At 36.6% G+C, this 16,320-nt stretch overlaps 1 protein-coding gene across 8 annotated transcripts in view; it reads right to left on the bottom strand.

Annotated features, from left to right (window-relative positions):
* TANC2 (tetratricopeptide repeat, ankyrin repeat and coiled-coil containing 2) overlaps positions 1-16,320 on the bottom strand; it is a 361,571-nt gene that overhangs the window by 235,380 nt on the left and 109,871 nt on the right. For all 8 annotated transcript variants that reach the window (XM_019466615.2, XM_019466614.2, XM_019466612.2 and 5 more), the window contains one exon: positions 14,148-14,219. In XM_019466615.2, coding sequence (XP_019322160.1) covers positions 14,148-14,219 — 72 coding nt within the window. The remainder of the gene's footprint in view (positions 1-14,147; positions 14,220-16,320) is intronic.

A 16,320-nucleotide genomic window follows, 5' to 3' on the forward strand; every position in this document is an offset into this window, starting at 1 on the left:
GGCTCCGAGCCATCAGCCCAGAGCCTGACGCGGGGCTCGAACTCACGGACCGCGAGATCGTGACCTGGCTGAAGTCGGACGCTTAACCGACTGCGCCACCCAGGCGCCCCAGGTTTGTCTTTTAAAACAAATGTACCAGTCTGGTGAGGGATGTTGATAATGGACAAGGCTATGTATATGTGGGTCCAAGAGGCATCTGGGAACTATGTACTTTCTACTCAGTTTTGGTGTGAACCTAAAACTACTCTAAAACATAAAATTTAGTTTTAGAGATTTTAAATGCACAAACATAAAAAACAAACATAAAGGTTGCATAGAATAGCTATCTGAGGACTCCGAAAATTAACAGTACCTGACAGATTGGGAAAGGAGTACCAAGTATGAACTTTCATTGAAGTGGTGATGAGTTTACCATGTTTTTTTTCCCTCAGGTACTGCCTGACCTGGACACTCAAAACTCAGAAGTGTATATATACCAGGTAAGAAAAAGCTCCAAGAAAATCCCTCCCTTGTTGGTGAGGAGCAGGAAAGAGGGCCTTTATTGGTCTCAGAAACCAGGGAAATCCCTTTTCCCCCTTATCTTCTATCCCAGTGTCCCGGCAATTCTATGTCAGAAGCAGCACAGAGATGGTAGTAGTGAGTGGGCAGGTACCTAAAACCCTGGTAAAATGGAACCCTTTTCTCTGACCCCAAGAATTGTGATCCCAAGAGTATAATTTACCCCAAAGGGTAAATCATCCCTGCTTTCCTGCTCTCCCTCTGTCCTTTTATCACTTGATTTAGATATAAACAGTTACAGCAATCTAACAGCACAATGGAAAAAATTGAGTCTGTTTCTTAGCAAGAGTGCTGGGAAAGGAGGGAGCTGGAAATTGTAAGACTGGAGTGAGAAGGGATATCAAGAAAACAATCCCATCGAGTTGTGTATGAACTTCTGGACTCAGAGCTCTGTGTGCATGGATCTGACCCTAAAAGGCATACAATAGGCTTTGAGGACAGAGCAACAAGATGTACCACTACAATGATCCCTGAATGGACACTGGGTCACATACATGGGACCTATCTAAATAGCACTGCAAATGCTTAGAAAACCAAACTGACAATGGGGCAGGTAGGAACCTGTGTCCTGAATATTTCCTGGCCATCTGGCCATTGACCACACAAAAAAATCAACATTCTCCTTAGGATTTAAATAAAACCCATGGTATCATATATAATATTCAAAATGTTCAGAATATAATCCAAATTATATGTCATATGAAGAAACAGGAAAATCTCAACATGAGGAAAAAAAAGTTCATAAACAAAAGCATTCCTGATATTACACAGATGTTAGAATTAAAAAACACAGATGTTAGAATTAAAGACCTTATGCAACTACTACAACAATGCTTCAATAAGTAAAGGCAAACATTCTTGAAATGAACAGAAAGATAGTCTCAAATCTGGTATATATTTTACACATTCAACACATCTCCCTTCAAACCAGCCACACTTCAAGTATTCAATAGGCACATGTGGCCAATGACTACTGTACTGGATAGTGAAGTACTAGACCTATATCCAGAAATAAGTTTATTCCATCTCTAGAATATATGGTAAAAGTGATCCAATCACTAAACACTGGAAAGATTCAAGGGTGATGACTCTTCCTACATCCCCATTCAACCTACCTATATGGTCTGTGCAGAAGACAGACAAATCTTGGAGAATACCAGTGTATTTCTATAACTTACTCAGGTTGTGACTCCCAATGCTACTACTATTCTAGATGTGGTTTTGTTGCTAAAGCAAATCAACATATCCCTGATATCTGGTTTGCAGTTCTTGACCAGAGAATTAGATAATCAGCAACAGTATGCATTCAGGTGTTAGAGTCAGCTATATATTTTCACTCTCCAACCTCCTATTAATTCTCCTAGTCTAGATAATAATCTTAAGTATCCCTCCATTTCATAGGACACCTTTGCTGGTCTACTATACTGGTAATTTCATGATGATTAAGTATGAACAGGAAGCAGCAACTGATCTAGATACTGTGATAAAAACATGCATGCCAGAGAGTGGGAAATAAATCCCACAAAAATTCAGAGGTATTCCACACTGAAATTTCTATGTACCCTCTGGTCTCGAGCAATCCAAAATATCCTTTCCAAGGTGAAGAGGTTGTTGCATCTACTCTCTCTTACATCTGGGAAAGAGGTACAATGCCTATACCTCCTTGATTTTTTCAAGCAATCTGTACTTCATTTGGTTATGCTACTGTGAACCATTTACCAACACTGCTGGATGTGAGAGAGACCCAAACCAACAGGAGGCTGTGCAAATATGGGCTACTTCGCCTCTTGGGTTATATAACCCAACAGATCCAACGTTGCTTCAAGTATCTCTGGTATATAGGGCTCTTACATTGTTATTGCAGAACTATTCAGGGAAGATCTCTAGTACTTTGTAAAAACAAACAAACAACAACAAAAACTATGCCATTCTATGTAAATACTACCCTTTATTGAAAATTAGCTTTTGGCTTACCATAGGACCTTAGAATGAATGCTCATGACCTTGGCAGCCCATCATGAACTAAGTACTGTTGAACCAACAAATCAATATGATTGGGTGTGTACTGTAGCACTGCAGCAAAAGGAAGAAATGTACACAAGATTAGGCTTGAGCAGGTCCTGAAACCACAAATAATTTGCATGAGCAAGTAGCCCAGATGCCCAAAGTTCCTACTTTTGCTATAGCTTCTTTTTACTTAACCTAGTAAATTCTCTATGACCATCTCAGTGAAAAAAAAAAAAAATCAGGCATATTTACTGATAGCCCTGCATGATAACATACAGATAACAACACTATAACCCCCCAATTTGTGGTAGTCTTGAAGGACGTTAGTGAAGGGAAACCATTCCAGTGGCAGAAATTTGAACAGGGTCCCTAGTTGTTCACTTAGCCTAGGAATAAAGATGACAGAGGAACTATCCTATGCTGACTCAAGGAGAATGTTTAATGGATATTCAGAGATTTGAAAGGAGTAATTAGAAAACTAGTGACAAGGAAATCTGGGGATGAGGCATATGAACAGACCTCTTTTGAAAGGGCACAGAATAAATGAAGCAATTTATTGACTTCTTAATTTTTTTATGTTTATTTATTTTTGAGACAGAGACAGAGCATGAGCAGGGGAGGGGCAGACAGAGAGGGAGACAAAGAATCAGAAACAGGCTCCAGGCTCTGAGCTGTCAGCACAGAGCCTGACACAAGGGCTTGAACTCACGAACTATGAGATCATGACCTGAGCTGAACTCAGATACTTAACCGAATGAGCCACTCAGGCGCCCCCAAAAAGAAGCAATTTATGTCCTATGTGAATGCTTACCAAAGAGCAAATTGCAGAGAAGATGCTGAACAACATAGCAGACCACATGACCTATTTGGAGGACTCAGCCAGTCTTTTTACACAGCCACTCTAGCCTTGTCCAAACAGCTTATTAACACAGTGGCCATGGTAGCAGGGATGGAATTTATCATGGGCTCAGCAATATGGATTTCCACTCACCAAGGCCAATCTGCCCATAGCCACAGCGGAGTGTCCAATATGCCAACAGTCCATGCTTACACTGGGGATGAGGTAGGTGGATGCCCCCAATATATGGCACCATTCATGGGATGGTCAGCCAGTTATCTTTCTACTCATTTCTAGCCCCAGGTAATTTCCTCTTCCTTCTTAATAAATCAACCATGAATTTAAAATATTCTTTACAGTATGAAGGTTTTCAGGTAGTCTTAGTCTGCCCCCTTGTGGGAACCATCTCTTTAATCTCTCACTGGGAATAAGACTAAATCCAACCTGTACCTCAAATAAAAAAAAAAAAAAAATGTACTCACTAATAACTTTATCCCAGGCTCTACTAACAGGTTTCTTCTTCATCCTTTGTTATCCAATTCTGTATGGTCCTTCATTAAAGGTTATGAAGTTTTTCAAAGAGGTTTTACAATTTTCATTTGTCAGAAAAACTCTGATAAGTATATACATACACAGGTATATGTATGTATATATATCAAAGTTTATTTATTTATTTAGAGAGCGAGCGAGTGTGAGTGGGGAGGGACAGAGAGAAAATCCCAAGCAAGCTCCACACTGCCATTGGGTAGCCCAATGCAGGGCTTGAACTCAAGAAACCATGAGATCATGACCTGAGGCCGAAATCAAGAGTTGAATTCTTAACCGACTGAGCTTCTCAGGCACCCCACGAATATTTTAACTCAAAATCTTTCTAGATGTTTGGAAAGATACCTTTTCCAACCTTTTTAGTTGCCATTCTTTTATTCCTTTTCTTTCATAAATATGGATAAGCAGGGAGAGGTTTCCACAAGATTTCTAGTGTTAACTAGGCCAATTATCAGAATGCAAAGTAGAATACTTAGTATGTTCTGACACAAAACGTGTTTGGGGTTGCATATGCCAAGAGTTTGATATATTACTAGATGAATGAATATGAACCGGTTTGTAAATCTGAACAATATATATGAGGAAATGGTGAAATAAATTATAGATTACTTATGCTGTGAACCATTATACAGATTTTTAAAAGTTAGAAATTAAATATGTTACTGGAGGGATGGTCATGCTATCTTGTTAACTGGGAGAAAACAGAACTAAAATTGCATTTTATTTTTTAAAATCTTCAAATTTAATCTCTCTCTCTCTCTCTCTCTCTCTCTCTCACACACACACACACACACACACACACACACACACACACACACACCTACTTGCATATGCCAGTATGAGCTCAGGGAAAAAGCATGGCAGGATACAGACTGAATATGGTTAATATTGGTTACTTTAGGGTAGTGGAAGCTAAAGAAGCCTTAATGTGTTCTTTTAAAATATCTACCTTGTTGGTAAAAAGTAATTTTTTAATTAGTAAAATTATTATATCTCAAGTTAAGAAATATAAAGCATGGCTAAAATATGTAAACACATTCTGAACTATCCCTAGAACATCAAGATAGTAAGAAATTGTTGGAAAAAGGGCCAATTTCAAGTTTAATTTTATGGAAAAGAATATTACACAAAGATTAATCAGTATTTTAAGTTAAATCTCAGAAGAAATGTAGGACTAGAAATAAAGATACTTCAGAGGGATTTATCATTTAAGGTCAGATTTTTTCTTCTGGATCTTATCCACCCACTAACAAACAAATTTGTATTTTATTGTTTTTAATGTTTATTTTGGGAAAGAGAAATCACGTGCATGCGCAAGTGGGGCAGGTACAGAGAGAGAGAGGGAGAGAGAGAATCCCAAGCAGGTTCCCTCCTGTCAGAGTGCAGCCCAACACGGGCTCTAACTCATGAACCATGAGATTGTGACGTGAGCTGAAATCAAGACTGGGACTCTTACTTAACCAATTGAGCCATGTGGGTGCCCTAAATTTGTATTTTAAATATCAGAACAGAAAGGTTCTAAGTACATGCTACCAACAAAGCGGATTGAAACTTCTGATATAGATTAGTACAATGTCTGAAATATTTTCCTATGGAAAATAATACCTACTTCATGGCATTATTCTGCAAATTAAATGAAGATTATGTGAGAGCACCTCATCCAGAGCCTGGCGCATAGGTATTATTAAAGTTTTATTTTCTTTATTCTCAAAGCAATCTATTTTGAAAGCTAAATGATTTTTATCACAACGATAAACTATTAAAACAATAAAAAATCTTATTCTCTAGCAATGCTACTATACCAGATATACTCTTACAATGACACAAAAATGACACGCTAAATACTGAAATAATTTTCCTTATCATTTTATGTAATAAAACAATGTTGGTTTAATAAAGCCAATGTTGGTTTCTTAATAAAGAAATCTCTGTAACTTACCAGACTGAAAAATAACTTGTGCATGTTTCAAGAGCATGAACATCTCACTTATGCTAAATATTTTATATATTAGCAAGGAAAGAAGACATCACATTTGACAATTGAGTACATTATTCCTATAAATGCACCAGCATGTACTAATCAAATAAAACTGGATACAGATAATGGGAATCAAGCAAAGCCAAACACTGTACAGTTTCCCAGTCTTCCAGCATGAACAGGTCATGAGCATTATTACATCAACACGCATTTTGTGTGATCAGAGCCTGATGCCTGCAAGTACCATCCTTGCAAAAGTAAATAAAAATTGCGTTTCAACCATATCACATTGACTCATGCATTTATTTAATATTTAGAACCAAATAAGTTCTGTTATATATATGGATGACCTCTAATGAAAAATCATTTGCTGCAGAAAATAGAGCCAGTACACCAAAACTACTTGTGATGAAGTAACACATGAAATACAGAACTGGAATTCATAGAACTGATGAGCTTCCTTGGTCAACTGAATGGCTTAAATACAAGATACTGGCACTGTGCTAGATGCAAAGATCCTACTGTCAGTGAACTCTTAAATTACTAGGAAAAATAGGGATGCATCAGACAAATAAGACTAAATACAACAAGTAAGGAGCAAATGGGTGGCTCAGTTGGCTAAGCGTCCGACTAGTCATTTCCGCTCAGGTCATGATCTCATAGTTTGTGAGATTGAGCCCTACGGTGGGCTCCAATCTGACAGCAGGGAGCCTGCTTGGGATTCTCTCTTTCTGCTCCTTCCCTGCTCATGCTTTCCCTCTCTCTCTCAAAATAAATAAACTTAAAAAAAAAAAGACTAAATGCAATAAATAATGTAATCCGATTATATACAATATGCTATACTGGAAAGGAGAAAATAACCACCCAACCTCAGAAGGCCTGAACTTAGAAGCTTAACTGGAACAATCAGTTTTAGAATCAAATTCCAAGGGCCTCATTTCACTAATCAATAGGTAGTTGGTAGTCTGATAAACTACCCACATTTAAGAAATTTCTTACACTGCTTTACTTTATTAGTTAAGTAACAGAAGTGAACACTGAATCACTATGTGGCCTAGGCACATCCATATACCTTCCCAAGCACCCTAAGTGCTACTTGCTCATTCTTTTACTCAACAAATACTGACAAATTCATATATGCAAGTGTTCTAGGGAAAGAATGGTGAACAAGATAAAGTCTCTGCTCAAATAAACCCTATTTTCTGGTAGTTGAGACAACAAAAAAACAAGTAAATAAATATTTTCAGGTAGTGATAAATACCACGAAGGTTAGGGCTACAGATTTCATAGGATGGTCACAGAAGACTTCTTTGACCTAAGGAGAAATCTACAGCCTTTTATTCAAGAAAGAGCAAGTGTATAGGCCTAAATAGAAAATATTCAACATATTTAAGTAAAAAGGTCAGCAAAGAGGAAGCAAAATAAACTGTGGAAGGAGAGGGAGAGCACAGAGTTAGAGTACTAGGAAAATGGCAATTCAAGTAGGGCCCTATAGGGAATAATAAAGCCTGGAGTTTATTCTGAATGTGATAGAAAGCTACTGAAGAATTTTATTTCAAGTCTGGGGAAATATATGATTTGATTTGTTTTATTAAGAGCACTATAGCTATCACATGGGCAACAGACTACAGATCTACAGATTGGCAAGAATGCAAATAAGACACTATTAAAGGAAAGAAATGATGGTAGTTCAGACTAAAATGGCAATAACTGAGGTGGTATGGAATGTCAAAAAGTATTTTAATTTTTTTTTTTTTTAGAGAGAGAAAGTGCACGCACAGGTGCGCACGCACACGCACACACACACACACACACACACACACACACACACGTGAATGGGGGAGGGACAGAAGAAGCGGAAGAGGGAGGCAGGGAGAGAGAGAGACAGAGAGAGAGAGAGACAGACACAGAGAGAGAGAGAGACAGAGAGAGTCAATCCTAAGTAGGTTCCAAGCTCGGCACAGAGCCTACTGCAGGGCTTGATCCCACAACCCTGGGATCATGACCTGAGCTGAAATCAAGAGTCATATGCTGAACAGACTGAGCTACCCAGGGACCCAGAATTTGTTTTTTTATTTTTTTAACGTTTATTCATTTTTTTGGGAGACAAAGCATGAGTGGGGGAGGGGCAGAGAGAGAGGGAGACACAGAATCCAAAGCAAGCTCCAGGCTCTGAACTGATAGCACAGAGCCTTACACAGGGCTCGAACTCACAAACCGTGAGATCGTGACCTGAGCCAAAGTTGGATGCTTAACTGAATGGGCCACCCAGGTGCCCCCAGGCACCCAGAATTTGTAAGAACAAATTCTTAAAGCATTATAAAATTTTTAAAAAGCCAGTAATAGAGGAGAAATGTTAAGAAATCCATGGAAGACACAAACTAGATGCAATTGGAATGAGGAAATTATAGCCCAGAGCATGCGTAGGAGGATAACTGTGAAAGATGAGTGTTTCCAAGTCTGTTTTAAGCACAGAAGTGTGAGATGCAAGGAGCAGGAAGTGCCCAGGGGCAGCAATCTGAATGAGTGGAGTAGGATCGGATTCACTGCAAGTAGTCAGGCATCTACCATCTCCCACATTTGATAAGCAGAAGACATCATAGGTCTCTGCCCCTAAGCTAGAGCAGTGAGTGTGGTATGTGTGAGTCAGAATCCATTGCACCCGAGAGACAGATCAGAGGCCAAGCTAGTTAGTTAACACACAGGAGAGCTTATCATGCCTAAAGGATAAGATAGCTCACCAGACACCTTACATTACATGTCTGTTATTATCACTGGAGAAGAGACATTAAATAGAAACTGAATCCACAATCAGGCAGGGCAGATTATCAGGCATTATGTACCTATATAGGCATATCAGTTGTTTAAAGTTAGTGTATGTTATGAACAGACTGCCATCTGTTCTGGTTGATGTTTATGGCATGTTAATTGTTAAATAATTTGAGTATTACCCCTTCAGATAGGCAAACACAAAATATAATCAAATGGAAGAGCTCTAGTTGTGCGGTAAGGTGGAATAAGCACACTCCACCTTAACTGAATCTAACTAAAATCCCTGTAAAGAAGATAGAAAGCTATCTGAAGACTCTGAAAAATAACAAGTAGCAGGCAAATTGTGGAAGGAAACCAGAGTTTGAAGGACAACCAATTTGGTGGCACATTTCCTCTTGTTATTTTATGTCCCCAAACTCCCAGCCTGAATTCAAAGGAAATCCAAATCCAAATCCTGGAACAGCACAGCAGGGACGAAAGGAAAGATCCAAGACAAGTCTTCTCTTCCTGGTTAGACAGTATGAATGAAGGGGGTGAGGAGGGCTCCATATAGGACAGAGAGAGTGGGGAAAATCCTTTGGCTTTTTTCCCTTTTTACCTTTTTCTTCTAGCTCTGACCCCTAGACAAACTTATTTCACTATTGACAGCTATCACTGAATGGATACTTAAATCTCTGAAGGAGGGGAATCCTTTTTGACCAGAAGAACAGTGGTATGAGGAATAGGATAGAACAGAAAGGAGAAATAGATACATCTATACTTACAGTTTGAGATTTCAATATTCCTTTCCTAATAATTGAGAGAATGAGCAGACAAGAAATCAGCAAAGGTATAGAAGACATGAACAACACTATCAATTCAGCTTGACCAGATTGATATTTTATAGAAACTTCTACCCCAAAAGAGCATAATACACATCCTTTTCAAATGCATACTGAACATAAGATCATTTCCTGGAACACAAAACAAGTTTCAATAAAAAGTGATTCAACTCACAGAAAGTGTGTTCTTTGATCACAATGAAATTAAATTAGAAATCAATAGAAGAAAGATATATGGAAAATTCTTGAATATTTGGAAACTATAATAACACACTTCTAAATAATACTGGGTTAAAGAAGACAACACAAGGAAAATCAGACAGTATTTTGTACTAAATGAAATCATACTCATCAAATCCTGTGAAATGCAGCTAAAGCAGTACATTGAGGGAAATTTATAGTACAAAAATTCCTGTACTAAAAAGAAAATTCCAATGACCTCAGCTTCTATCTTAGGAAATCAGAAAAAGAAAAAGAAATTACACCCAAAGCAGGAAGAAGAAAGGAAATAATAAAGAGCAAAGCAGAAATCAATGAAATACAAAATAGGAAAGCAATAGAGAAAATAAATGAAAACTGAAATTGATTCTTTGAGATCAGTAAAATTTATGTATCTCTTCCCAGAATGATAATCTCAAAGAATACCCAAATTACCAATATCAAGAATGAAAAAGGTGGACATCACTAAAGATTCTACAGATTTTAAAAGGTTATTCAAGAAGAAATAGAAAATTCAAATAGTCATATTTTATTAAAGAAATTTAATTTATATTTTAAAACTTTCCCATAAAGAAAATTCCAGGTCCAGATGCTTCTCTGAGAAATTCTATCAAACATTTAAGGATGAAATAATACCAGTTCTACACAAAATGTTCTAGGAAAATTGAAGAGGAGGAAATTTTTCTCAAGTTTCAACTTATTCTAAGAGGCCAGCCTTACTCAGATACCAAAATCAGACAAAGGCACTGTAAGACAAGAAAACTAAAGGTCAATATCCCACTTGTTTTAGTAAATCAAATCTATCAACTGTACAAAAAGAGGCCACATAGACCACATTTGCTCACTGGGCTTTACAACTCTCCTTCCTGACTATAATGGCCCAAATCAAATAATGGAAATATTTATACCACACTGGAATAAACTGATAAGACCAGCATGGACAGCAGCTACCCCAGACCCTGCCCCAAGGACTGAGGACTTAATTCTGAAGAAAATCTCGATTCCTACACATTATCTGTTTTCCCTTGAATTTAGAACTTTTTTCACTTATTTCATATATTTATCATCTTTTCAACCCTAAGCCTTTCGCCAATTGTTTAAAATTTTTCTGAAGATAATTAAATGCATCAGGTTTCTATCAATCTCATTTTCATGAAACAACTCTTCTGGAGGCTTCTAACCTACTCTAACCTAGGCTGGTTGCCCTCTTTTCCTATCTTCTCACTGTCATCCTGAAGATTTCTTTACCTTTCTCCTTTGAATTTCCTATTTCCTATAACCTATATCTTCCTTTTATTTGTCTGACTTTCTTATTTTGAGGAATCATATCCTACAGATTCCTAAGAAAGAGTACAAGGCAGTCACAACAAAAAGAAAAACTGTCTTAAAAGACTGTATGATTTTCTTCTATTTCTCTAAGAATGTCAATAATGGTTCCTTTATTTTCCTCTGCAAAATCTTTGTTCTCTCAAAGTTGCTTTATTCTGTTTATTTTAATCTATTTCATACCTTAGAGGGTTTCCTCAAATATCTAGTAACCCTTGGTTAGTTGCTAATATTCAAGAGAAGAGGACTAAGAGGCTAATTGAGAGCTGTGATACATAGAATGATCTAGCTGGGCTGTTTATTTAAGGAATCTCTGATGACTACATTTTGTGTCTTTCTTTTTAGTCAGATTCTTCAGAAAAGACTACACCAACCTCCTGCCTGAAATATGAAGGCCTAACTGCCAGCACTCTGGTAGCCAGTAGGATAAAGACAACTGGAGTCCCACTGTCCTATTTTCAGTACAGGACTGCCTTCAACTATGTTTGTTAGGTGTCTCCCAGTCTAGAATTGCTATTTTATTCCAAAAAAATAAACTTCTGTGCTTTGCCAAGGTTAGGAGTGGGGAGCTGGGCACTTGCCCGGCAGACTGGTTAGCTAATTTTGTGGAAGAGGTCTCAGGAATCAAGTATTTCTTCAACAGACTTTCCACTAATCTTCCTTTCGCCTCCATTTCCACATGCTACCATTCTTGAGTTTTTTTTCTGGAGGGTAAATCAGTTTGTTTTCTTGCCTTTCTCTGTTATTGCATTTAGGGTTCAGTTTTTAATTATTCATATACTCTCCAGTTTCTGAAAGTGTGTCCATGTTGGCTTTTCTCCAATCACACTTTACTGATCTTTTAGCAGGTTTCTGAAAGGAGCAAAAGTAGAAGTGTGTATTCATCCCATCTCTTCATCCCTGATAATACAGATAATAAGACTCCCATTCAGCTCATTATAAATGGCTTTGTATTTTTTATTTCCGTCTTTTGAATAAAGAGATAATACAAACAAAATCTTCAAGAAGGTAAGAAACACAATTTAACTATTAGTTAGCTCTGATGATGATGCCATTCCTGGTCATTTTTAACTGAGATCAGATAATTGTGCTCAAGAACATGGAGATCATTGATTTTGTTGTTATGAAGTTCATACTAAGTTCAGCTGTTTTTATTAGAATTCAACTACACTCACTGATTTGAAAAAAAACTTTGACAAGCTCAGGGGATAGAAGTAAATGAATAAACTCTCACATCTATATCTGTGACATTTAATACAAATTATGATATTAAAAATTATAATATTTAATAAAAATTAATATACTTTTAAAAATTAATTTCTCCTAATTTTATTTTTAGGGTCTTTTGTACACGAGCTCATTTTCTTTCCTTCCCCCTCCCTGCAGGTTTACTGAGATACAATTGACATATGACATTATGAAAGTTTAAGGTGTACAATGTGTTGATTTGATATATTTATGTACTATAATTCATTTTTTCAAGTTATTTTTTCATATAAAAATGTTTAAGGGGAAAAAAAAGAAAAAAATTAGACAAATTCTTGACATACTTATACCGTGTGTATTAATTAAAAATGAATAAATACTAGTACAAGTTAAAATTTGCAAATCAACCTACATATATTATTCCTCTTTTTATTCTGCAACAAAAAATTTTATAAAAATAGCACAACTCTAAAACTTGGGAAGAGCAAACTTGGAGAAAAAAGGGAATAGGATTATGAAATAAATCAGGAACTTTTATACGATTAAAACACCATAAATTTGTAACTCTAAGCTTTATTTTATGTATAAGTAAAGATTCTCTAAAAATCACACACACTAATTGACTGCCTGAGATTTTATAATACATTCATCAGTTTGGGTTCTCAATTCTCATAGAGATCATTTCATTCATTTAGCAGTATTTATTTAGTAACTACTATATATCAGGTACTTATTCTTGGCACAGGAAATACAGCAATGAACAAAACAAACAAAAATCTCTGCAATCATGGAGCATTCATTCTAGTTTTGGATGGAGAAAATAAAATAAATAAAAAGTGGATAACTACTATTTTAAATAAGTTAGTACATATTTAAATAAGTTAATTAAGGAAGACCTATCTGAAGATTTCATTGATACCAGATATTTTTTACCTAGTTTGGAAGTTGTCACTTCAAAAAAACCAGTCTAAAGCACATACTAAATTTTAAATAGAAAAGGAAACTAATTAAGAAAATCCTAATTCAAGATGGAAATTAGAAACAAAAATTATTCTTCTGAGAGAGCTAAAACAATATTGCATTGATGAAATTTTATTTTTTAAAATTTTTTGGTTTAATTATTATTATTATTATTATTTTTAATTTATTTTTGGGACAGAGAGAGACAGAGCATGAACGGGGGAGGGGCAGAGAGAGAGGGAGACACAGAATCGGAAACAGGCTCCAGGCTCCGAGCCATCAGCCCAGAGCCCGACGCGGGGCTCGAACTCACGGACCGCGAGATCGTGACCTGGCTGAAGTCGGATGCTTAACCGACTGCGCCACCCAGGCGCCCCTGGTTTAATTATTTTTGAGAGAGAGAGAGAGCTCGAGCAGAGGAGAGGCAGAGAGAGAGGGAGACACAGAATCGAAAGCAGCCTCCAGGTTCTGAACTGTCAGCACAGAGTCCAACAGGGGCTCAAACCCACAAACCCGAAATCATGACCGGAGCCCAAGTCACATGCTTACCCAACTAAGCCACCCAGGTGCCCTGCATTGATGAAATTTTAAAAAGCCAGTGTGTTGTTATAAATGTAAAAAATTTACTTTCGGTTGTATTCCAACAGTGATATCCAGACATGTGTCAAATGCTCCAAAATTACTTAAGACCTTATTAAGGTATTACCATTTAAAAAAAGACATGACACCAGTTTTCATTTTATCTTGAATAAATGATATCACAGAACTTTTAGACTGTAACATTTAAAGCTGTAAAGGAGAAACTAGAATATCCAAACTAGACCCAAGGAAACCCCAATCCTCAGACTAAATACTAGGAAGGAATAACTGATATCTTGTCTTTTTCATTTTAATAATAAATTTAATGAAAATTTACCTTGCCCAGAGCGGCTTTGGCGAGAGTCTACACTTGACTGTCTTCGATCCGGTGGTTCCTCGCTCCCTCCATCTATATAAAAGTAGAAAGAGAGCAAATAGATAATGAAATTATCTATGGTGCCATCTGTATCTCAAAACAATAATATCTATCATTTGTTTTTAGCTCTTATAATCTTAATCATTAAAATATTTGAGGACTTTTTCCTATATAAATGAAAAGTCTTTACCCATATTTTTTTGAGGACAGTTTACATTTATTTCCCTCTGGAAGTCTAAAGAAATTCAAGGTGTTTTTTTCCCTACCCCTATACTATACACTCTACCTCACACGTAATGAGTAATTTTATCAACTCTAAAGTTCACTCACAGATTCTAGTATAGAAGCTTTGACTTAAAGATTTAAAGCAATGTCTAAATTAATTACAGCTGTTTATTTGTATAAAGTATGTCAAATAATCCCCTGGACTCTATGTTTTACTAATAAAAATTATATTTATAGGTCTTATGAGAGATAATAAGAAAATTAGGTAATACATGAAACAGCAATATAAATCAGAATCAGAAAAACTCAGAAATGAGGAGACAAAAACTAAGAACTAGAAATAAAACAAAAATCATTTCAGTACTGAAGACTAAACCGTAAGAAAACAAGCACAAATAAACATAACAAAAGACCTTAAAAGAAACAGAGAGTAAAAAGGAAGAAAATCTTTAACAAATTAAAAAAAAAGAGACATTAAAAAGGATTTGAGAAGGTGCCAAATATCAGAGATAAGCAAAGAAGATTCAGCATAAGACAAAAAATAAGAAAAATTAAAAAAAGAAGCCCTAAAGGAGAAAAACAAAGTGAGAGAACAAAACAAATATTTAAAACTGTAATACAAAAATGCTTTCCCAGAAAAAAATGTGTATACGTTATATGTGATATATAGTTATATGTGTGTATAAATACATGTATACATTCTCACACACATATATATGTATATACAGTACATCTGAAACTACATATTGCAAGAGCGCCCTGTGTAGTTGAGATAATCAACTTAGATCAATGCACCAAGTAGTTTTTTACTAAAATTACTGGACTTTAAAGAAAAAAGGGGGAAAAAAATCTCTTGGGCATTTAGGCAAAAGCGTCACATGATTTATAAGAGAAAATAATAAATTTCAAATACACAAAGAAAACATGAACCAAAGATTTTACATCCAGTAAAACTAACCTTTTAGTATAAAGACAAACTGTTATCAACATGCAAAACCTCAGGGAATACTGTCCCAATGAACTTGTCCTGGCTCTTCTAGAGAACTAGCTATAGGCAATCAAAGCAACAGGAGAAACACCGAAATAAATCAGAGTTTTTAAATGGGGAGATTACAGAATGTAATGGCTATAAGATCTGACAATGTAAATGCAGGGCTACCATAAAAAAATGGAGGGGATAGAGGTTGGAGAAAGCATTTTAAAAAACAACAAAAAGTTAACTGATTTCAGTAATCAAAACCGGTGGCAATAATGTTCTGAGATCTTTACAAAGAGGGATAAAGCAAATGATTAATTATGGGATACTCTAATGTTATTGTCTCCTTGAGAACCAGAATTCTCAGTGTGGAAGAAAGAAAATATGGATACAAAAATACACAGAAGTAAAAACTCTGTAGTACTGAATCTACATTGCAAATGTAAATACAATATTATAAGTCACGGGTATACCCTAGTTCTGTCCACTAAAAGCACTTACAAAGAGTGCTTGAGTGGCAATGACCACTCCTAGCACCCTGACTGCGATCTTGAAATGCCATTCTCCATTAAGACAAACCAGGACTTCTTAAAGAACTAGCTGGCTTAGGGGCACCCAGCTGGCTCAGTGGGTAGAGCATACAACTCCTGATCTTGGGGCCGTGAGCTAAAGCCCCGTGTTGGGCGTAGAGCTTGCTTTTAAAAAATTTTAGTTAGGGGCGCGTGGGTGGCTCTGTCGGTTAAGCATGCGACTTTGGCTCAGGTCATGATCTCACAGTTTGCGGGCCTCTCATTGGGCTCTGTGCTGAGAGCTCAGAGCCTGAAGCCTGATTCGGATTTTGTGTCTCCGTCTCTCTCTCTCTGCCCCTCTACCTCTCATGCTCTGTCTGTCTGTCTGTCTCTCTCTCAAAAATAAACATTAAAGATTTTTTTT

The sequence above is a fragment of the Panthera pardus genome, unplaced genomic scaffold (genome assembly GCF_024362965.1).
Source record: "Panthera pardus isolate Hobbes unplaced genomic scaffold, ASM2436296v1 HiC_scaffold_3, whole genome shotgun sequence".
NCBI lineage: Eukaryota > Metazoa > Chordata > Mammalia > Carnivora > Felidae > Panthera > Panthera pardus.